Source organism: Protomyctophum parallelum (genome assembly GCF_964188405.1).
Source record: "Protomyctophum parallelum genome assembly, chromosome: 4".
NCBI classification, from domain to species: domain Eukaryota; kingdom Metazoa; phylum Chordata; class Actinopteri; order Myctophiformes; family Myctophidae; genus Protomyctophum; species Protomyctophum parallelum.
The window spans coordinates 30193557-30216975 of NC_139700.1; the positions used below are offsets into that span (position 1 = coordinate 30193557).

Consider the following 23419-nt stretch of genomic DNA (forward strand, 5'->3'; position numbering starts at 1 on the left):
CCCCCAATTTTATTTTATTTATAAATAAATAATAATATAATAACTGGTAAATGGTCTGCAGTTTACAGTACTTATGTATGTGCCTCACATTAGGGCTGGGATATCACATCACTATATATATACAGTATATATATATATATATATATATATATATACACACACACACACACACACACACACACACACACACACACACACACATCTCTACAGCAATATGGTGCTTTCAGAAAGTATTTACACAATGAGATCTTTGATGATCTTCATTAATACCTGTATTGTATACTATCTAAGTGGATACAAGCAAACAATAGACAGCTAGAACAGTCAGAGAAATTAAGAAAATGATCCCACTTTATGCAGCCTTTAAAACCAAGGAAAAGACAACACTTATGCCATAACACAATATTACCATGTATATCCCAGATTTCATCCTGTCTCATATCATGGTCACCAAACCCTGGTTCACATTCACTCTCATACTCAGTCACACACCGATGGCGGTGTCTTGCTTAAGGACACTTGAGGATTGAACCGTCTCAAAGCTCCTGAGCCACCGCTCGCTGCCCCGAGAGTACAGAATAATAAAAGAGTACAGTATGTAAACGACTGGCCCGATGAATCGCTGCACAAATTGAAAATGAAAAATGCACGCTGGGCGCGTTGCGCAACGAAGGGAGCACTCCAACGATGACTAACGCGCAGAAAAGAAAATTGGCAGAATTCATCAAATGTTCGAGGGGCATAAAAGCCACTGACAGAAGTGAGTAGGTCCTTTAATGTGAAAAATAGCCCAGGGGTCTTTTGGAGTGTGTTTTATGTGGTTGGAGGGGTTAAAGGAGTTGGTTCATGTAGAGATGTTGGCATGGGGGAATGTCAGATTTCCCCAGAGAATTGCTCTCGCTCTCGCTCTCTCTCTCTCTCTCTCTCTCTCTCTCTCTCTCTCCCCCCCCCCCCCCCCCTTCCCCCTCCCTCTCTTTCCCTCTCTCATTCCCTCTTAGTTGTGTGTCACTGGAGCAGTGCTCGAAGCCACTCAAACAGTGACTCCGCCTGTCCGGGTGTGATTTATGCAGTCATAAGGGCCGTACTGTAGCGGACCGCTGCCTGTATTTTATTCTGACACTTATTATTGAAATGAGACATTTGGGGTGCAGAGAAGAAGAATGCGACACCCCCCCCCGTCCTCCTCGCCAAGACGATGAGGTGGCAGGTCGCATTGACTCATTCACGTCGCAATCTCAGCCCTCCAGCATGCAGGACTTACTTCAGGGATGAATTAATTAAGAGGATTTAATGCTGCTTTCCTCCCACTGATTATTCCCCACTACTTCCTGTGTATATTGTTTTTTTGATTTATGGCACAAAATAAATAAGCAAATTGATTTCCGCTCATTCAAAGGCGGGAAGTTGACAATGCGTTGTTGTTTGGGATTAGAGCAGTCCCCATGCGGCCGCTCTAAGCCACAGCGACTGCCGTGCGGGAGGTGTATGGTGTTCAGTGCAGCCCTCTGCCAGCCTGTGTGAAATGAGCAGCGCTCCTGACCTTCCATTGTGCTCCTTCGCTCTCTTGTTGTCTCCATAAAGAGCACAGACAATGCCAGATACCTGCGTGAGAGGGTTTATCCACACAGCGCCGTCTCGCTCCTCATCCCGAGTGCATTGGCGGTCACGGTGTCTTGGACATAAAGAGGTGTTCCTTCCATTGGCGCTCTGTTGGTGGTGCCTAGTGCAGTCTCTGCTGTAAGCTGTACCGTATACAGTACACCTCCTTTGTCTTGTCTGTATATCTGCCTCCTTTGGGCCTGTGTCCACTCTGTTGCCTTTTGAGACGAGATGACCTGTATACAGTGCCCAAGGGCAGGCACACTTCAATGTATACACAGCGAAAATAGACGATTCAAGCTCACGACCAACAGTAGATTAGTTAATTTTGTTACTTCCCAAAATGCGTGTGTGGGGAGGCTACTGTATGTACATGCCAAAAATAAGGTAGAACGTGGTTTATATATACTAGAATTTCGCGGGCCTGCAGCCCGCTCATCCTAACGCATCCTCGATGCATGGCAAATGGGAAGAAGTCAATAGCGGGAGGGCGATGCAAGTGCTGTACTGTACCCCTTTGTACTGTACTGCACTCCTTAGTATTGTACTGTACTGCACTCCTTAGTATTGCACACATACTGTATGTTGTCCTCTGTACTGTACTGTACTGTACTGTACTGTACTGTACTGTACTGTACTGTACTGTACTGTACTGTACTGTACTGTACTGTACTGTACTGTACTGTACTGTACTGTACTGTACTGTACTGTTATTAGTGTTGTTGTTATTATTGTTGTTGTTGTTGTTATTATTACATGGATTATTGTTCTGATGTGAGCTTGTTTGTAAATGAGTGAGTTTACAAAGAAGCTTATTATTATTATGATTATTATTAGTAGTATTGTTATTGTGATTGTTATTATCACATGGATTCCAAAATTGCTAAATATAAAAATATATATATTTTATTATTGACATTTTTACAAACAAATAAATAGGCTAGGTACAGTAGCTGCCCACTTAAGCACCCTGACCACTGCAACAATGACATTAGCACCCCTCCCCACCCCAAGGATGGCCTATAGGTGAGGAATGTTGTTTTTCCAGTTCTAGATGGGAGATCATTAAGATGCTGCTGCATCCTGTATTAAGATGCATCCTTACTTCCTCCCTTTCAAGCAATGGAATTTAATTGAATGGCTGGAAATGTACCATTGTTTTGTCTGTAACTATATACCCCCTTTACCCCCCGTGGCGCCGGGCCTGCAAATACAAAAGTAGTGTGAATATTTCCACAGCCTAATTACTAAATCATCATACTATCAGTCTTCTCCGAAATCTGTCAATCTTTGTCAACTCAGCACGTGACAACGCATTGTAAAAGTAGTGTGAATATTTCCACAGCCTAATTACTAAAGGGTTGTGACTGTGGGGTGACAGACATACAGTCTGACATACAATAGGCTACACGTGTGCACAGTTAATAAACAATGACCTAATATGTCCAGAGTTCTTAAATTAACATAGTTGGATTTTAACAGAAAGACAATGTCATAAATCAGTCAAAGTGAGTGACAGACTCAACAGTAGCACACAGCATGCAAGGCAGCGATGCATGCATGCAAACATGTTTCTCCAGCTGAGATTTAGTGTCTCCATCTCTCTCTGGAAGAGGTTGCACATGACCTATACGGCCACACTGAGGTGCTCCAACACAAACACATGAAGCTTCAGCTGACACAAAACAACACCACACTTGTAATGATTCTTATCTAAGTACTCGGACCCTCGTCTGGTTCTGGTGTGTGTCGACCCTTGACATTTCCATGGTTCGGACAGACGGACATACGGGCAGGCCTGCTCCGGGAGAACGAGATTAACATGACACGGAGACATGGTTCACATTAATTCATTCACATCGTTTATTACACTTACAGGATCATATATAGCTTGGATACTTCATGTCCTACTGACGTCACTGACTAGACATCACAATCACTGCCTGCAGCACGCGGCCTTCAGCGTGCCCCTAACACAGCCCTAAAGTATGTTACAGTTCAGGCAGTGCACCATACATATAAGTACATTGCATATTCACGTACAAGTACCAAGTGTCATTACACAGCATATCACAACAACACTGTTTGTCCAAAACACACAATAACTCCTCTCCCACCGACGTCATGTGTTCATTTATCTTTAGCCATATGGACTCCATTTGACCCAAATCAACACCAATGCTAGCCTGTTTGTCCAAAACACACTATCTGCTCTCCACGTTTCTACTTCGCCACAACCTAATGTTAGTAACAAATCTATTGTTGTAGATTGTGAGAAAGGGATGTCAGAAAGCCAAGCGTTGTCAGTTTACTCACAGCACAGCACAGCACCGTCACTCCTGTCAGCTAGGGTTGAGGTACAGGGTCGAGCTGCTTAACGACAACACTGTCTGTCAGGCGTACTGTAGTAAATATAGGACTAATATGTGCATGGAATGGATAGTGTGTGAGTCTGGGTTCAGCGCACACTGGAGGGCGACGCGACACACACACACACACACACACACACACACACACACACAGGGCGATGTGTGGATAAATCACTGAGAGTTGGGAAATGCACACGCAAGCACAGAATGCATGGGCGTCGCCGCGTCGGGCGTGCAAACGATTAAGCACGCACAGGCAAATGTTGTCAGAAGCATCTGTTTCGGTTTCGTTTGCGCGACGGTTTCGTTCGGATGGCTGGGCTCTGTGCGTGCTGCTATGGAGCAGTGTAGAGTAGGCGTGCCGCAGGCTGCCTTAGAAGGGCGCGTTCACGACATTGAGGGGTAAGAAACCATCCCGGTCACGTGGTTCATGTAACGCGTGTCACTGTGAAGGACTGGCCAGTCTGGCCCCAACATGACGATTTTGACGTAGGCTGTTGAGCTTGCGCAACAACAGCGTGTTTCACAAAAGTAATATTTGTAAAGTAAATAAGACATTTGAGTAAATGCAATGTAGCCTATGTTAATTCTGGGAGCATGCAGAAATTATTTTGCATAGAGAGATGTGTGGTAAAAGTGTGGTTCGGTCGGAGATAGAGCATGGATAAACGGCCATGTGCTCGTGTACCCCCTGTAGCAGGATATAATTACACTGTATACACACACACACACACACACACACACACACACACACACACACACACTGTATATAGTGGTTTATAATTTAACTCTGTATTGGAAGTTGATATTGCAAACTTTTTGTAATATTCAAATCCGTTGTGGTGCATTCGACTTTGTCGACTTTGTCGAGCAACACAATTGGCCTGTGTTCAGGGGAGGGAAGCCGGACGTGGAGGGTGATATTTGTCACTGTCTCCTGCGGGCTGGGGAGGCGCCTGTCAGTGGGGAGTGTTGGGTGGGAGGTGTAGGACGGAAGCCTGGTGGGGACTGCTCACTGTCAGGTGAGCCAGTATAGGATACCACAGCAGTGACAACACAGCCATGTGTTTGAGGAGGAATTTGTTGGCACTTGGAACGAAAAAAATCTCCTTATATAGTTGTTTGTATAGTATAGTAGCCTACAATAATAACGTGGTGTTGTCACAAAATCCCAAGGCACAACGGGACATGGTCTCACGACACACTGTGTGTGGCTTGGCAAACCGTTTGGGAGCCACTGACCTACAGAACAGTACAAATTGGTTGCTCTTCGTCCCGTGTGAATGTTCTCAATGGCTGCATGGTGACAGGCAGTACACAGGAGGCATATGTTAAGGAGATACAAGTTCAAGTGCTCGCGGTTTGCCTAGAACTCAAGGTTAGAATGTACTCCATTAACAGTGAGCTTGCGAGGCTCTTTCCCTGCAGTTGAAAGTGTTCTTTTTTTGCCCCCTGTTGCCAGGAGTCATTTGGAGAGGATATCATTATCATTCCGTTCAGCACGCTCCCAGGTCAACCAGCACAGAAGCTACTTACCTCAGCATAACCTCTCCTAAGCCACTCTAACACATCTCATTAAAGCACAGCATGGGCTGCATGCAAGGTATATAGTTGTGTGGTGTTCATTTAAAGGCTAATGGTTTTAGCAGTGTTATTGCCTCCGAGCCGTTTTTCCCCCCGTTCTCGCAGTTGAAGCACATCAATCACTTCTATCAGTAAGTTCCGGAAAAGCTGCTGGTAGCGTTAGATGTTCCCCTGCCACTGAAACAGACTCTGGTGCGAAAGCACTGTGAGATGGAACTGAGTGTGTTAGCAGATAAACTGGCCCTATACTTCACTAATACTACTGTCTCTACATTCTGCCCTCAGTCCACGGAGAATATTGATGCAGGCCAGTGGTCGATAAGTCAAAGGCACTTGCAGAAGAGGACGCCAGAAGAGTTGGTCTATAGATACTGTACACGTTCTCTCGCTTGCTCGTCATTTTCACCTTGAAGACACAAAGAACACAACGGATTTTGGACACTGCACACATAGGTGACTCTAGTCTTCTTGTGAGAACACGAATGTTATCTGTCAACATGGCACTCGGTCACACAGAAACAGAGAGAGAGAGAAAAAAGGTTTCATCCTTTTCCGTTTCACTCCACTAAGCCAGTCTATTGCATTTGTTGTGCGAAGGCTGGTGGTCTTCCCAGGGGGTTAGAACAAAAACGCATTTCTCTGCCGGCTACAGCTGCTGTGTATCCATGTGCAAACCTCTGCCAGATGTACCTCTGGCCAAGCACTCACAAGTATACTCCATCTCAGTGCTACATTCCAACCAACTTAACTGATATCTTACACAGGCTGCTTTCAGAACAAACAAAGACAGACAAAGGAATATATCCTGATAAATAATCTAAATCGTGTGATGCCTATCAGATAATTCATGTTTGTTTCTTTGGCACATAAAAGTGCTTTTGGACACAAAGCGCACACAGAGAGCAATGTTTTAGTTGATAAAATTGTGGCTGCTGAATAGTTTGTTGTGAACAGCTCTTGTTTACTTCTAGGATGTGTTTATGAATGAATATGTATTTGCATGTTTTTTGCACACTTGAAGTGGAAAATTGGTTTGGGTGTAATTATGCTGAAATCTGTGTGACGGAATCATAAGAGGCTGCATGAATATAACAAGCCTAAGTGCACAGAAAATGCATTTCACTCCTTTCTCTTTGCTAATGTACTTGTTGATCTACAGATGTAATCACATTCTGCAGGTGCACTCATTTTGAAGGTTAATTACTGCAGTTGAAAATAAAGGTAGATAGGTTTTGTCCTGGAAATAATGTATAGTTAAATATACTGATGCTGATTAAGTTAGTTACCTGCCTATAGCAGGGTTTCCCAAACTTTTCCATGCCATAGCCAGAGCTAATACGAACTGTTGTTTATCAATCATTTATTGCCAAAGCCAACTTACTTTACAAGAACAATACAGAAGTAATGCCTGCCATCAGGCGATCGATAACCTGGAGTCCACCTATGCTTTCTATGGCATAGGCAGCTCCCGGCAGGATCCGCTGGGTAACATGAGACTAATTAATTAGAGCGACAGCGAGAGAGAGGAGTGTGTGTGTGTGTGTGTGTGTGTGTGTGTGTGTGTGTGTGTGTGTGTGTGTGTGTGTGTGTGTGTGTGTGTGTGTGTGTGTGTGTGTGTGTGTGTGTGTGTGTGTGTGTGTGTGTGTGTGTGTGTGTGTGTGTGTGTGTGTGTGTGTGTGTGTGTGTGTGTGTGTGTGTGTGTGCGTGCGTGCGTGCGTGCGTGCGTGCGTGCGTGTGTGTGTGTGTCAAATTTAACAAAGGTTCAGACGATCAGAAATCAGCAGAGAGTGATCTACTACTCAGCATAGAGTGCGCTACTCTATGCCAAATTGAAGTGGACTCGGTCCCAGACTTTTTTTTTCTCCCTGGAAATAAAAACGTCTGGGTTTCCGAGGCTAGGCGATCGATAGTTCCAAACACTAGTTAGTTAGTTAGTTGCTGCGAGAGTGAGGTCTAGCCAACACCAACTCCTTCAGGAATTCAGGAGTTCCTATCCAACATCAGGTTCTTGAGCTCTGCAGTGTTGTCAGCCAAGATGTCGCGGCGCAGCACGTCTACATAGGTGGTACGCTTCTTTCCCCTCCTGGCTTTGCCCTGGGTTGGCTGAACTTGGCTCCCATAGGGTCAATGTACTTGCCTCAAGTTCTGGGTGCCTGACGCAGTGCCCTGTCAGCCTCATCCTTCTCTCTCTGACTTTGTCCGTGACCCGTGCTGTGGTCCGTCCTGTTCCAAACACTACTGTATAGTTCCAGTCATTTAATCCTTATAATGGGAGATGATGAAGCGCCTGCGATACATGAACCACGTGGTCGCGTCACAGTGAGATCCTTCAGATCAAACAGTGTTCCAAGTTTTTGTTTCAACAGTCAGTTAGCTTTACTGTCAATAATAAAATCATGTACAAAGGTGGTGATAGGACATAGTCATCTAATATCATGTGCTTCACTGCTTTCTAGTGCTTAGGGTGTTGTTAACGAGCAAGAGCATGGACATATCATTGTGGGGCTGCTCACTTTACAGGAGAGCTCAAAAACATGATCTTATCTGATTTAGGTCACTGATTTGGTACTGTACTGTACTACAGTACTGTACTATACTTTGTCTGGATGCCAGCATCTCCAGAAATCAGTCTGTCTGGAATCAAGAGCATGGATCTCCATGTACTGTATGTACGTATACAATCTAGTGTTACCACTTAAACCGTATGTACTTTGTTGACCGAGGCCCCCCATGGTCTGTACTTGCATCAAGTTGAATGGCCTCCCCCTTTCCCCCCCTCTATCCCAAATTTCTTCCATGCATGAAATAGCCAAATTGTATGCGTTGGGATCACCTGTTTTTACTGTTAATGTTGCCTTTTTTCACTGAAAACAGGCGAATGGGTTTGCCTATTATGACATGCCCAGAAAAGTGACGCTAGGGTTTATGTGGTTTAATCTAACAACTTTTTTCCAGAGTTAAATAACTCTGGAAAAAAGTTAGATTAACTGTTAAAACGGTTAAACTACTGTTTAAACATACTAAAGGCACATCGTTTTATCTGGCACTCCCGTGAGCCAGAGAGGGACACACCCTGGATGTTAAAATCCCGTTCCACGTGCAGGAGTTTCAGGCAGTTTAATGTTGATCGGGGATTAATTGCTCCATCTGGCTGAGATGACAACGAAAATGAAAGGGGAAAAGAATCCTTGTTTCATTATGGCCATGGGTGTTTGTATATAGCGAGAGACGGAAAGGAGGGGGGGGGGGGGGGGAGTGAAGCGTGGACGGGACGGGCTGCACCAGAGGGAGAGCTGGGAAAAAATTTGATCATTTTTCTCTGGGACTGTCATACGCAATAGGCAGCCTCATTTGTCTGCTCAAACTCCTTTGTTTCCACCGGGCTCCCTGGTCCAGGATTAGGCTACTCAGTGAGGGAGCGAGAGAGATGGAGAATTGGGGGGGGGGGGGGACCAAAACAGCTATGAGCTAATTATTACAACAGCCCTGTGTTATTTCAACACAGTTCTATAGCATAATGCACGCGGCTGCAATATTTAAAGACTGCTGACTGGCCACAAAGAGAGTGGAACAGAAAGAAAGCAGGTCTGTGGCGGTAATAAAAGGGAGGAATGGGGGAGGGTGGGCACATGAACTGCACAGTTTTCACCTTTTTTTCTTCCAAATTGCCGCTGCAGTTCCACAGGAGTGCTGTTGACCCAGTTTATCTCTCTCTCAGGTGATTAATGCTACAAACAAAGGTCACACCAGGAGACAGGGGAGAAGAAGGCCAGTGCCGAACAGGCGTTAAGAGAGTTATACAATACAGTAATACACTGCTCTTTACAGCTGAGAATATATGTTATAGTGTTTGTAGGGCAACTGCAGTCTCACTCTCCAGCCACAAGCCAGGACCACCAACATGTATCAGTTAAAACTATGAATAAAATGCTATTTTTAACCAATCTGAGTATTCTAATTCAATATTGTAACCAGCACATTTGCAGTGGATGGAGGATGGAGGTCTCCCTACTGAAACATTTAACACTGGCGATAGGACTGGACACTTTCTGGTTGACAATGTTATTTGAAGCAGACGTTACACTGGATTGAATACACGGCCATCTTTATTGCATTTCAGACATTTACTCACATCGTCAAAGTGAGACAACGTAAAAGACAAATGTAAAACACTATTATACTATTACTAAAAGTTAATGCTTATACAGGTAGCATTGCCAGTGAACTAGTATTTAGTGAAGCCACACGGTTAAAGGACAACTTTAGTTTTTGGTTGTTATTAGAGAAAGTAAAAGATGAGTGTTTAGCGATTTTAGCTATTTTTGACAGGGGGGTACTATGGGAGATGCCACACTGTATTGTATGGCTCAACAAGTCAGTTTGTCACCCCCTTCACATTCAGTAGATACTGTGATCTTTTGTGGCCAGATGTAATTTCCTGGGGTCAGTAGATACCGGTAATAGAAAAATAAATCGCTATAAAATTGTGTAAAAAAATATAAAACAAATACAAAAAAATGAACACTCATCTTTTACTTTCTCTAATAACAACCTAAAACGTGAACATTGGTTGAAAAAAATTAAAGTTGTCCTTTAAACACAGTTACTGGTCATTTGGACATGTAATGGGATTAGGCAGTGATTTACCAAGAAAAGTTATTCACATGTTGGTGAATCATCTTTGTTGTGCCTGCTGGGAGGTTTTTAAAGGTCTCCATAGGAGTTTCTGTGAACGAGGCATTTAAACTGAGCATTAGAAGAATCCCACGCTCACGGCTCACTACATGAAGTGTCTGCAGCACTTGAAATTAGGTCACTTTGTCAAGAGCCAGTCTGTATAGGATTTAATCCTCTCTGCCAGTATATTTTGCATTGCAATGCAGAAATTCAAAATATAGGTTGAGTAATAACCCTTTGAGTTTTCCCTCCTGTCGTTTATTTTTCACAGCCGCTACTGGTTGGATGCTAAATGCAGATTTCTACCTTCTTCTTTCCTGTCCTTTTAAAGAAATCATTTTAACTCAATTCAACAAGCGTGCCCCACAGAGCAAAAGGCTTCAATCCAAATGCCAGACTTGAATCAAACAGCTTGAATAATTGTGCTTGCGCGTCTCCGTCTACCCCTTTTTTCTGCCGCTATCTAAATTATAATCTCTAGTTTCAGTATCTATACCAAATCACATTCTCTGAGGTATAGCACAGCAACGGTTTCTTTTCCAGAGCAATTACTGGGGCTAAATGAAGCGGTGCTTTTCTTCATACATGGGCCAGCTGCAGTGCAAATGGTTTTCACTCTGCCAGAAAATCTAGTTGATTCTGTGGAGCCATGCCTGAGGATGCACTTATGAGTGAATGAGAGCCACTGGGGCAGTGATAGAGAACCAAGGGCTTTTCATCCAGCCATACTTATCGTGTCACTTCAGACTGTATTCTCTTGAATGCTTTTACAAAGATGCAGTGTTTGGTTATCTTCTGAGGCAAAAAAGTGCTCGAGCGTAATTTATAAAAATTACAAGGACCTGTTGTAGCGTCTAGAACTACGCTGCAGCATATCATCACATACTGTACTGCATTGTCAAGGACCAGAGGGGTGGACGACTTTGAAATACACAGAATGTTGCTCTCTTGTTTGATCGACACCTGACTTGAGAAAGCAGTTCCCTCCCCCTCTACTCCAAATCTCTTTGACGAATGTTCAGCCATCGTGACCCAGCATTGGGATGCTAGAGTTCAAGTATAGTTAAAAAAAACTCATTGGCCCTCCAGAGCTTTGACATTGTGGCATGCCGATTTGGACATTGTGGCTTGCCAATTTGCAGTAGGCAGAGTGTATGTATGTCACAAAACACCATGTTCTGAAGTGGCACACAAAAAACATGTGTCTGATGGCTTTCCCCTTCTTCCTCCTCCTCCTCCTCCTCCTCCTCCTCCTCCTCCTCCTCCTCAGGTGAATGGGAAAGAGCTGTCCAAGTCCAGCCATGAGGAAACAGCGGAAGGATTTCGCAGCACCAAAGACCCCATCGTGGTGCAGGTTATCAGGCGGACGCCCGGAGGCCGTCCCCATGGCTCCCCTCAGGAAATCCACGTGTTGGATGTGTGCACGCAGACCGACATCACCTTTGAACACATCATGGCACTGGCCAAGCTGCGACCCACGACCCCTCCAGTGCCTGATGTCTGTCCCTTCCTGCTCTCTGATAGGTAGGCTCCTACACACCTGTAACGCCTGATAGGCTCCTACACACCTGTAACCCCTGATAGGTAGGCTCCTACACACCTAGGCTGTAAACCCTGATAGGCTCCTACACACCTAGGCTGTAAACCCTGATAGGCTCTTACACACCTAGGCTGTAAACCCTGATAGGCTCCTACACACCTAGGCTGTAAACCCTGATAGGTAGGCTCCTACACACATGTAAACCCTGATAGGTAGGCTCCTACACACCTGTAACCCCTGATAGGCTCCTACACACCTGTAAACCCTGATAGGTAGGCTCCTACACACCTGTAACCCCTGATAGGTAGGCTCCTACACACCTGTAAACCCTGATAGGTAGGCTCCTACACACCTGTAACCCCTGATAGGCTCCTAAACACCTGTAACCCCTGATAGGCTCCTACACACCTGTAACCCCTGATAGGCTCCTACACACCTGTAAACCCTGATAGGTAGGCTCCTACACACCTGTAAACTCTGATAGGTAGGCTCCTACACACCTGTAACCCCTGATAGGCTCCTACACACCTGTAAACCCTGATAGGTAGGCTCCTACACACCTGTAAACCCTGATAGGTAGGCTCCTACACACCTGTAAACTCTGATAGATAGGCTCCTACACACCTGTAAACCCTGATAGGTAGGCTCCTACACACCTGTAAACCCTGATAGGTAGGCTCCTACACACCTGTAAACTCTGATAGGTAGGCTCCTACACACCTGTAAACTCTGATAGGTAGGCTCCTACACACCTGTAACCCCTGATAGGTAGGCTCCTACACACCTGTAAACTCTGATAGGTAGGCTCCTACACACCTGTAAACCCTGATAGGTAGGCTCCTACACACCTGTAAACCCTGATAGGTAGGCTCCTACACACCTGTAAACCCTGATAGGTAGGCTCCTACACACGTGTAAACCCTAATAGGTAGGCTCCTACACACCTGTAAACCCTGATAGGTAGGCTCCTACACACGTGTAAACCCTAATAGGTAGGCTCCTACACACCTGTAACCCCTGATAGGCTGTGGGAGTGCTATTTTGTTTACAGTATGTTTACTGGCATATTAACTGATTGACTATAGAGAACCGAAGTCAGACATCACTGCTGCTAGATTTTCAATATGCTGTGACCCTGGGGGATAAAATAGTGACATCAGGACTTCCGTATTCTATAATTGTGTGGTTATTTCTTCTCAAAATGACCTAATCGTTTTCATTTTAAAGCACAGAGTCCGCAGACTGATTTGAAAAGTGTTGAAAATGACTGGAGAAAATGTATATCATAATCATACGCAATACACATGAATTGCCCAAATACGGTATATACACGGTATACATGTACATGAAAAGCTTTACAAGTTTGGCCAAATCTATCCTTATTGTCATTGCAACGTGACTTTGTTCAGATTAAAAAATCCACTCACTAGCACTGTTGACTATTTACTGAAATCATTTTCTCCTGCCGAACATGACGTGTGTGGTGCAATCAATACATTCTACAACTAAAAGCCCGTCACAATTGAAAGGCAGGGAAGTGCAATACCTCAAAGACATACTGATACTGTGTCCTGAAACAAGACATGAAAGCATCTAAAAAGCTCTGAGACAAGACGTTACACTTTAGAGTGTATCAAATTGCATTTGATACACTCAAATGTCATTTGAATTAAAATTTGAATACCGGCTAGAGTGGAATAAAATAAGAATAAGCTTAAATAAATTATTTTAAATCAAAAACCTCAATAAAAGGCAGCAGCAAATAGAATGTTCTTCTTGGGAAAACAACAAAGAAATCTGGGGTTTATTACTTCCCTTTGCTTGGAGTTTTGTTCATACTATTAATCTCACAGGAGCAGAAAACAAGCGAACAAGACAAAGTTTAGCATATCTAGGTTTCTTCTCTTGGGAAATTGAAACATTAACTATGCAGTGGGCTTTTATTACAGCGTGTGGAAGATAACAGACAGATGTATGATTAATTCCAATAACATCAAAGCTAAACCTAATTAAACGCACATCGACAGACAGTGGGTGCTAGGCCAAAGAAACTCATATTTAAAGAGGTTGAGCCTGCACACCGTCTTCAAGGCAAAGGATCACTTCATTGAGTAGACAACGTTTTGATCCTCACAGGATCTTAATCAGGTCAGTGCAATTCCAATAGCAGCTCATGTATGATGAATTGATGGGTTTAAATATGATCAAGTATACATTTACAGTCCACCAGAGACCTCATACAGCCATCGAGGGATCCGATTTCAATTTAGTGTTTTATCTACATTATTGAAAACAAATATGGCCATTGTCCGCTGATAAACACCCATGATAAGGTGTAACCACACATTTATTAAATGCTGTTTTTTATAGGCCCAGGTATTTCATGCATGACCCGACCTAACCCTCTGTCTGTCTTTCAGTATAGCTGTATAGATTCCCCACAGGGCCTGCTTGTAATAATTGCAGCTGCTTGGTATATCCATTTTGTTTCATGGAAGGTTTACAAGGTGATTAAAGTGAATGGGCTAATAAAAAACTAGGCAACACAGTGCAATGCTAGCTCGCTGGCTACTTGCAGCCCCGGGCTCATCCCAAATGTAATCAATGTGACCCATAAAACCCCCATTTCCCTCTCTTCATCGGAGATCAGGTGCACAAGCCAATATATTGCTAGGTTTTATAGATATAACAAATGTTTCTTATTTTTCAGGGTGGATTGTAAACCTTTGTAATTGTATTCCACGCGCGCACCGCCAGAGATGTTTCAATATATAATATTGTACAGTAGAATCAGAGTATAAAGCATTCTGACATTTACTGGTCTGGTCCTTTGCCCAGGAGATCATTTTTTGAGACGGGCCCTGTTGATCTTACAGTGGCGGGTAGTCTGCCTTTTCCAGACAGAGAGTTGGATGATGATGTTTTATTGTAAGCCTTGATTAGTATCTTGTGTGGCTTTCAAGTCGCTCATCTTGCTGCAGCGGTTCCCATTCAACGTTGTTTTGTTCTGTGAGTGAGTGCAACATAATAGAGTTACACCATACGACGTGTGGGGGGTTGTCAGTCAAGAGCAGGAAGCAAATTAAATGACTGTGTTTGGGATTAACGAAAGGCTGTACTTTTATCACATGCCATTCTACTGGTAGTGAAAGCCCTTGACAAATCCTTTCTTCCAGACTTGGCATCCTGTCACTTCAAGGTATTCAATGCATATTATGTGAAAGAGAATGAGGGAGAACTCTCTAGCTTCGCCATAGCAAAGGAGAGCTCTTCTCTCGATGTCTCCACCCCCCCCACCACTTATATTATTCTTTGTATCCTCACATTCTCTCTCTCTCTCTCTCTCTCTCCCTGCTATTTCCTCTCCGCTGACAGCTGTCACTCTCTGCAGGAACAGGAATTCTATGAAGGGACTGACTACCTTTCACCTCTGCCAGCCGATGGAGAGAGGACAGAGGAGTTTGAATATGAGGTAAGAAGCCTATCTACAATGTGTCGTGAGCTTGTAGATCAGAAGCATGGACTTTGCTTCACCCCCAGCAGTTTGAACCCTGCCTGTAATCATCATAAGTAACTATATGGTGGTGCAGCTACAATACAAGTGCTTACATATTTTGGGCACGCACATGCGCGCACGCACGCACGCACATGCGCGCACGCACGCACGCACATGCGCGCACGCATGCACGCACGCACACAGGCATGCCACCCCACCCTATACTCCAACAACATATGCTTATAAAACACTCTGTTTACCAATCAGTCCAAGAGCCCGGCACTAATTTACTCCCCAGTCCCCACACAATCCCCAAGGGCACAGCAGTGACAGATGAACAGACACATATCTTGGAAAATCCTCAAGACCTTTGACACTCCCCCTGGTGATGACGACACCTCTGCATTTGTTTATCCATGTGCCTTTGCTCAGAATTCATATGAGGAATTGTCTTTCGTGTCTGGTGATGTGCAGCCGAGCATTGAATCTAGGCAGTACAGTATATATACTGTACAGTAGTAGACTGTACATACTTCCAGACATACAGACAAACAGTATAGGGCTCAATTTTCGTCCGAGCATTCTAAAGCCACAATTTGGGAATTTAGCATTGTGGAAGGGGCGTTCTTTTTCTCCACCCCGCACAGAGCCAAGAACACTCGTCTTTTCATTGAGTCACAACTATTTTTTTTTAATTCAGAGACTACGAAATTCGGGCTTTCATTTGGTATATAGATCGTGCGTATAGGCCGTCTCTACGAAACGGTATCAAGCGAAAAGGAAAGGTCGGACAATTGGATTAAATCAATTGGATTGGAATCGCGCACGCCGCACAATGCCTGGCACAAGCCAAATAACGTCTTTGACTATACAATTATAAAACACAATGGACACAAGGAAGTGGTAGGCACTCACTTCTGCTGATTATAGGAAAATTACAAAGAGATGCGTATAGGAGAATAAGGAGAGATGACGCAGCCTTACTCCAAAGACATCTCCATGCAGGCGCGCAGCGTGTGCCGCTCTACCAAACTAATTTGGCACGGCTTACGGGTATAAATTACGGGTGGTTTTAAACTCCACTATCGTCTTCCCAAATGTGTGTGACCAAAATAGCAATTTAGGGAAAAGGGGTAAGATATAGCCCATAGAGTAGACAGTACTTTCATACAGTATAGTCTACTCTACAGCAGACTATACAAAAATGACAGATAACTAAGCTCACCACTTAGCGCTTATAATTGAGCAGGTATATTGTAAAACGTATGTTAGCACTCTAATAAAGGGGCAGCAGGTAATACATGAATGCTGTGAATACGTGGATGTGACCCTGGGTCACATTGTGCGCTTGTAGATCTGCTATTTTCATATAGCCAAAGTATACAGTATATAAGGCTGAAGTGGTTAATGCATGTTTTCTAATAATCAGACTGATTGATGTTTTAAAATTGAAGCATATGTTATACTTTAGCTATTGAAAAATATAAAATCTACAAGTGCACTATGCCACTACGAGCTTGTACATCTGCTATTTCTGAAAAATCATGAAAATGTGGCGCAAATCTTTGAATATATATTCTTTCAGAGCGAACGTTTTTAACTCAAATCTTCACTTCTGGGGTGTTCCTGGAAAAACATATTTTCAGATTACAAATTCTGGGGGTCCTTTAACTTGAAAATTTCAGAAAATTTCAGAAAACTGTTAGGATTTAGAAGCAATTTCTTTAGAATCGGCCTCTGGTCTAAATGGGTTAATTAAGTTTTGATGCCAAAACGTTTGTACTTTGTACTACGCAAGCACATTTCTACATTGTGGAATTGATACTTTTACACAACATCCCCGTACTTCCTCCACCGCCATCGGTTGTATACGAGGAACAGAGGTGTTGGTGTGGAACAAAGTGAAAGACGGCGTGTTGAGATCGACAGCAGCATATTTCTGATACCGTCTTCACTGGAGCTGAAGTAATGGAGGTGCAGAGACTGCATGGCGCTGAGATTAGCTTGATAGATGATTTTGACAAACAGACACACAGACACATAGACACACAGACACACAGACAGAAACGAGACGTCCTTTACACAGACACACAGATACACAGACGCAGACAGAAACGAGACGTCCTTAGCACACAAAGACACACACAGATGGAGTCAACCACACAATCATCCAAAGTGTAATATCTCGTGTAGAGTTGTCCCGATACCATTTGTTTCAGACCGAGTACAAGTACTTCATTTGTAGTACTTGCCGATACCGAGTACCGATACAAGTTACTTTATTTTTGTTGAGTCACCACTTATGGATCTCCAATCTACACTTGTCATTTATGCTTGTAGATCAGCTGTTTTGGGCGATTTGCTCCAAGTGTTTTTTTTGCCGATGGGTTCCTGGATTGCCTAAGCGTGGCACTCTCCCTCACATCCGCATGCACACACACACACACACACACACACACACACACACTGTATGCAGTATGCACATACAGATACACGTGCATGTGGTGTATATAGACACCACATACACACGTCTCGACACGTCTACACATGTACGCACGCTCGCACGCACACGCACGCACACACACACACACACACACACACACACACACACACACCCACACACACACACACACACACACACACAGATGTGCTAGTAGCTGTGTGACAGGAGGTGATAAACAGACTCTCAGTTGCATAGCGGGCCGTCTCGACCCAGAGACTTCTATCCTAATATTCTTCATTTCCAAGTCATTGCGGAGCAGAGTAGACCAGGACCTCTGCCTGATCTGATGCATGATCATTGCCCCCGCCCCCACCACACCCCCACCCTACATTTGTTTGATTTGGATGTGTCTGAAATTGCTTCCACCGACTGGGCTCAGAGTTATTTTTACACCTCCATAGGAGATGTGTGCATCCACTTGTGTTGCCGCCGAGGCCCCAGCGTCAACATATAATATATTAAGCCCTCCAATCCTCTTTATGCCTGATTTCTATTAACAAATCCTATTATGTTTGTGCTTGTGCTTGTGCCTGTGTTTAGGCTTGTACCACTTCTTATTTCATGCTTGGGGAAGTAGATTCCGCACTAATGCAACCCCACTTATCGAATGTCAATAAGAACGTCCTCCGAGGAAGATGTAGTAGGCGAGTGCTCAATGCCGCTCTCTGCCCAGGCTCTTACTCACTGCACAGAGAGAGAGAGGGGGAGGGGGGGGAGGGAGGGGGGGGGGGGTTGAGGGGCGAGAGAGAGAGAGAGAGAGAGGGGGGAGGAGGGGGAGAGGGGGGGGGGGGAGAGGGGGGGAATTAAAAAACTTCAGTGCACTGTGCCTAGGGGAAGGGGGAGAGAGAGGGGGGGGAGGAGGGAGAGAGGGGTGGGGGGGGGAAGGGGGAGAGAGAAAGGGAGGAGAGAGAGAGAGAGAGAGGGGGGGAGGAGGGACAGAGAGAGAGAGGGAGGTGAGAGAGGGGGGGGGCAAAGCAAAGAGAAAGTAGACCGACTCTCATACACTCCAAAAAAATATAATAAAAATTATACTCCATATTTAATATTCCATTCATTAACCACAGACAGACAGACACGCATGCATGCACGCACGCACACACTGGGAGGAGAGAGAGAGGGAGAGGGATAGGGAGAAAGTAAGAGAGAGGGGGGAGAGAGTGTGGGAGATAGAGGTAGGGCAAGAAAAACAGAGAGGGGATAAGAGCGAGAGAGAGAGAGAGAGAGAGAGAGAGAGAGAGAGAGAGAGAGAGAGAGAGAGAGAGAGAGAGAGAGAGAGAGAGAGAGAGAGAGAGAGAGAGAGAGAGAGAGAGAGAGAGAGAGAGAGAGAGAGAGAGAGAGAGAGAGAGAGAGAGAGAGAGAGAGAGAGAGAGAGAGAGAGAGAGAGAGAGAGAGAGGAGGAAGGGAGGGGGTCGGAGAGAGACACTTTTATTTTAATTACCTCAGTCAGATAAAAAGAAGCCTGCCATCACATCAGAGAGGAAACGTCTAAATCTAATTTACCTCTCTAATACGCAAGGACATTGATGCTTCCTTTTGTTAGTAGCTATACAGAGGCAATCACTATAGCTGACGCCCTAGGAAGAGGAATGCCATCAAAGTATTGATTGTACATAAAATTGTACATATTTTGATTTTGTTCTTTTTTTAAAACCTTGTGTTAAAGCTGGATTCTGGAGCTTTTATGTCCTACCTGAGATTCAAACACGGACACATCAGAAATGTATACCCTTCTCAAGCCAGAGGCAATCCCTGCTTGGCCAGGGGAGATATTGCACTAATGCTTGCACTACATTTCAGAGTATGGGATACCTCAAACCACTGCAGATCTGCTAGTATTGTAACATACTCTACCATACAGATTATCATAACGTTTTATTCATTTATACTGTAAGTTCCGACTGTCTAGCCAAGGTGTTAAGGTCACCCCGAAATGCTTTAGTGAACTTGCTATCTATCACTAAAAAGAGAATATACATTGGCTGAATACCTGAGCACGGTAAACGACCCAAAACTTAGGAAAGCATTGACTAGGTACAGTGAAAACAGCCTTGCAAGAGAGAAAGGCCGCCACAGACAGACCCCGCTCCCAAGGGAAGACAGACTATGCTCCCACTGCACACAAAATGTGGTGGAAACAGAGCTACGCTTCCTAACCAATATACCAAGACATCAGAGACACATACTTCCCACAGATTACACACACCCAAAGCAAGTTTGAAACTATGACCAACGAGAAAGATGGGAATTTCTTTGGATTCATACATTAACATTACAGACGCTAGCTCCAAAAGGGCTTAATGAGGAGTATGACATCAGACCGTTTTTTTTGTAAGAGCACAATTATAGTCTCTTACCAAAGGTTTTTATGTGGATGTAGTATATATGTATGGTTCTCTGATGTATGCAACAGGTTCACTTTGTTCCTGTGTACTGTACACGGACATCCTCTGTCCTCTGAGTTGTTTCCAAAGAGTGGGTGGAGTCTCTCCCATGAACAGTGGGGGCTGGGCTGTCCAGTCTCTAGATTATAACTCTATGGTCTTTCCTTGCCATAGGGTATCTCTTGTTCCAAAGTGTCTTTTTTGGAGTGGCTATAGCGTGGCTCCAAAAAATACTGGCCAAAATATTGCGTTATATTGTACTGTAGCCTATTTATTGTATGTAACTAATATTGCAATAATGCATTGGGACCGGGTGTTCAATGTGTCATTGTCAGGACTGATTGATTGGCTGAAAAAGCCACATGTGTGGGGCTCATCACACACTGAATAGAAGCTGTCTGTGTCTGCCCTATATAATAGGTCTGAGGGAAGGATACAGTATACCTAATACAAAATTCACCGATGGGAGTAGCATTCCGGTGTGCAGATTTTATTTTATTGTTGAACCATACGCATGTGGCCCTAAAGAAATAGTGCTGAGTGTTATTTGCCAATCTCCAATTCCGCACTGAATGGAGATTCTTTACCTTCAAATCGACGTTGGAAAAAGAAGAACGCATTGCTATGAATTTCCAAGAAAAATGTTATGCGTCTTCATACCTCGAAGTTCGGCTTGAGAGGGTCTTTATAAAACACAATGTACACTTCACATTTCATTTATTGGAAAAGCAGAGGCTAGCCGAGAGGGAGATAAAGTAGGCCATAAAATACACATCTGATGGGATTTGAATCTTGGCCAGAGGGGGCAAAAAGTGGTTTTATAATGAAGTTCAATTCCAATAACAATATAGCTGCAAGCAGTGATAAGGCGGGACCAAGCAGGACGGCAATAAGCAATAAGAACAATATTCACAAAAAGCCATAGAAACATGTAAGACTGAACTTGAGATAAAGAAGACCATGTAAAGCACGGTGAATATAGTGATTTCAGTGAAACTAGGGGGAACCATAATGTAGGGAAAAAAGATGGGTTTTAAGTCTAGATTTAATTGCTATTACACAATGGCTGAGGCAGGCAGGCCCAAACTATCACTCTTCGGTGTTGGGCTCTATTGAATAAACTAGAATTCGACCGGCATTTGGCCGGTCTCACTCTAGAGTCTAGCACCACACCATGCCATCCAGGTGGTCAGTGTACTCTGCCATGCTGTACTGTAGCAGGCTGTACTGTACCAGGCTGTACCGTACCATACTGTACCGTACCATACTGTACTGTACTGTACTGTACTGTACTGTACTGTACTGTACCATACTGTACTGTACAATACTGTGCCATACTGTACTGTACTGTACTGTACTGTACTGTACTGTACTGTACTGTACTGTACTGTACTGTACTGTACTGTACTGTACTGTACTGTACTGTACTGTGCTGTACTGTACTGTACTGTAGCAGAATGTGCTGTACTGTACCGTACTGTACCGTACTGTACTGCTGTGTGTGTGTGTGTGTGTGTGTGTGTGTGTGTGTGTGTGTGTGGAATTGTGATGTATTTTGCTTCACCGTGAAATGTTGCGCAATAACATGGTATTTCATACAAATGCAAACTGTACAGTAATTATGACAGTTACCCAGGGGGCAAAGGGGGTTGACCTGCATTTGCCATGACCTCAAAGGTTGTCCACCAGAAATAGTATCTATGACCCCGTAGGATCACAACCTATATGGACAACCCGGTAAATTTTTTGCTGGAAGTCCAATATGGCCGCCGCAATATTGGCCCCTATTAGTTATAATGGGGGGTGAATAGGGCAAAATTTTAAACCAAAACCAAAATCCACGAAACTTCTCAGGTTGATCAATGATATAAATATGAACATTTTTTGTATTGAAAGTTTCCATGAATTTCAATATGGCCGCCACAATATGGCCGCCACAATATTGGCACCCAGAAAATAGGTTTGGCTCTAACTTCTCAACCAGATGAGCTAGAAACGCAAACTCGGTGTCTATTTCATGTTTTCTGACCATGAGAGACTCAATGGAATACCCATTTTCATTATTGGGTGTGTCTGGACCCTTATTGTGCATATTTACAAGATGGTGGCTACCCGAAATAGTGCTTTACCATGATTTCTACCATGCTTGTTGACTGTTTTAGCAAACACAAGCAATATTAATCCATTGGCTAAGATTTATGACACAGAAGGGACATATATATTTGACCTTGCATATTGTCATTTCCCCTCAGATCCTATGTAGAGTTGTAGGAATGATTTCAGATAAAATCAGAGACCAAAACAATGTATCTTAGAGATTACTTTACTATGGGACTGATACTATGGGATTGAATGGGACTGAATGGGAGTGACAGTCCCATAGTAACAGTACCTCCCATTCACTCCCTCACTCCCATTCAGTCCCATTCACTCTGAATGGGAGTGAATGGGAGTGACAGTCCCATAGTAACAGTACCTACCATTCACTCCCTTTCACTCTGAATCTCCCATTCAGTCCCATTCAGTCCCATTCACTCTGAATGGGAGTGAATGGGAGTGACAGTCCCATAGTAACAGTACCTCCCATTCACTCCGATTCAGTCCCATTCACTCCCCCATTCACTCCCATTCACTTTTATTCACTCCCATTCAGTCACATAATAACAGTACACCCCATTCACTCCCATTCAGTCCCATTCACTCCCATCGTGTCAGTCCCATAGTAACAGTACCTCCCATTCAGTTACATTCCCTCCCATTCACTCCCATAGTATCAGTCTCATAGTAACAATACCTCCCATTCACTCCCATGCACTCCCATAGTATCAGTCCCATAGTAACAGTACCTCCCTTTCACTCCCATTCAGTCCCATAGTATCAGTAACTCCCATTCACTCCCATTGTATCAGTCATATATTAACAGTACCTCCCTTTCACTCCCATTCAGTCCCATAGTATCAGTCCCATACACTACCTCCCATTCAGTCCCATGCACTCCCATAGTATCAGTCCCATAACTAAAAAACGTTGCATGGATGCACCTGGGACGTATCCTCAGTGATGTATCCTGAGGTCAACGGGGTTCCGGGTCTCTCAACATCATACCCCTCACTCAGGCGACCCAGCCGGGGTTGATCAAGTCCCGACTTACGTCCCAGTAGCTATACCCTCAATCAGTCCCACTAGGGAAAAACCAGCGGCACACAATCCGTTGGAACTACTCCAGAACTACTCTGCCAGGGCTGGGAGGTACACTTCTGGCACATGGAG

General features: G+C 44.1%; 1 protein-coding gene across 2 annotated transcripts in view; it reads left to right on the forward strand.

Annotated features, from left to right (window-relative positions):
- The window catches only part of LOC310858012 (PDZ domain-containing RING finger protein 4), a 198843-nt gene that overhangs the window by 150822 nt on the left and 24602 nt on the right, over positions 1 to 23419 (forward strand). For both annotated transcript variants that reach the window (XM_083764058.1, XM_083764059.1), the window contains 2 exons: positions 11500 to 11753; positions 15145 to 15241. In XM_083764058.1, the coding sequence (XP_083620184.1) occupies positions 11500 to 11753; positions 15145 to 15241 (351 nt within the window). The remainder of the gene's footprint in view (positions 1 to 11499; positions 11754 to 15144; positions 15242 to 23419) is intronic.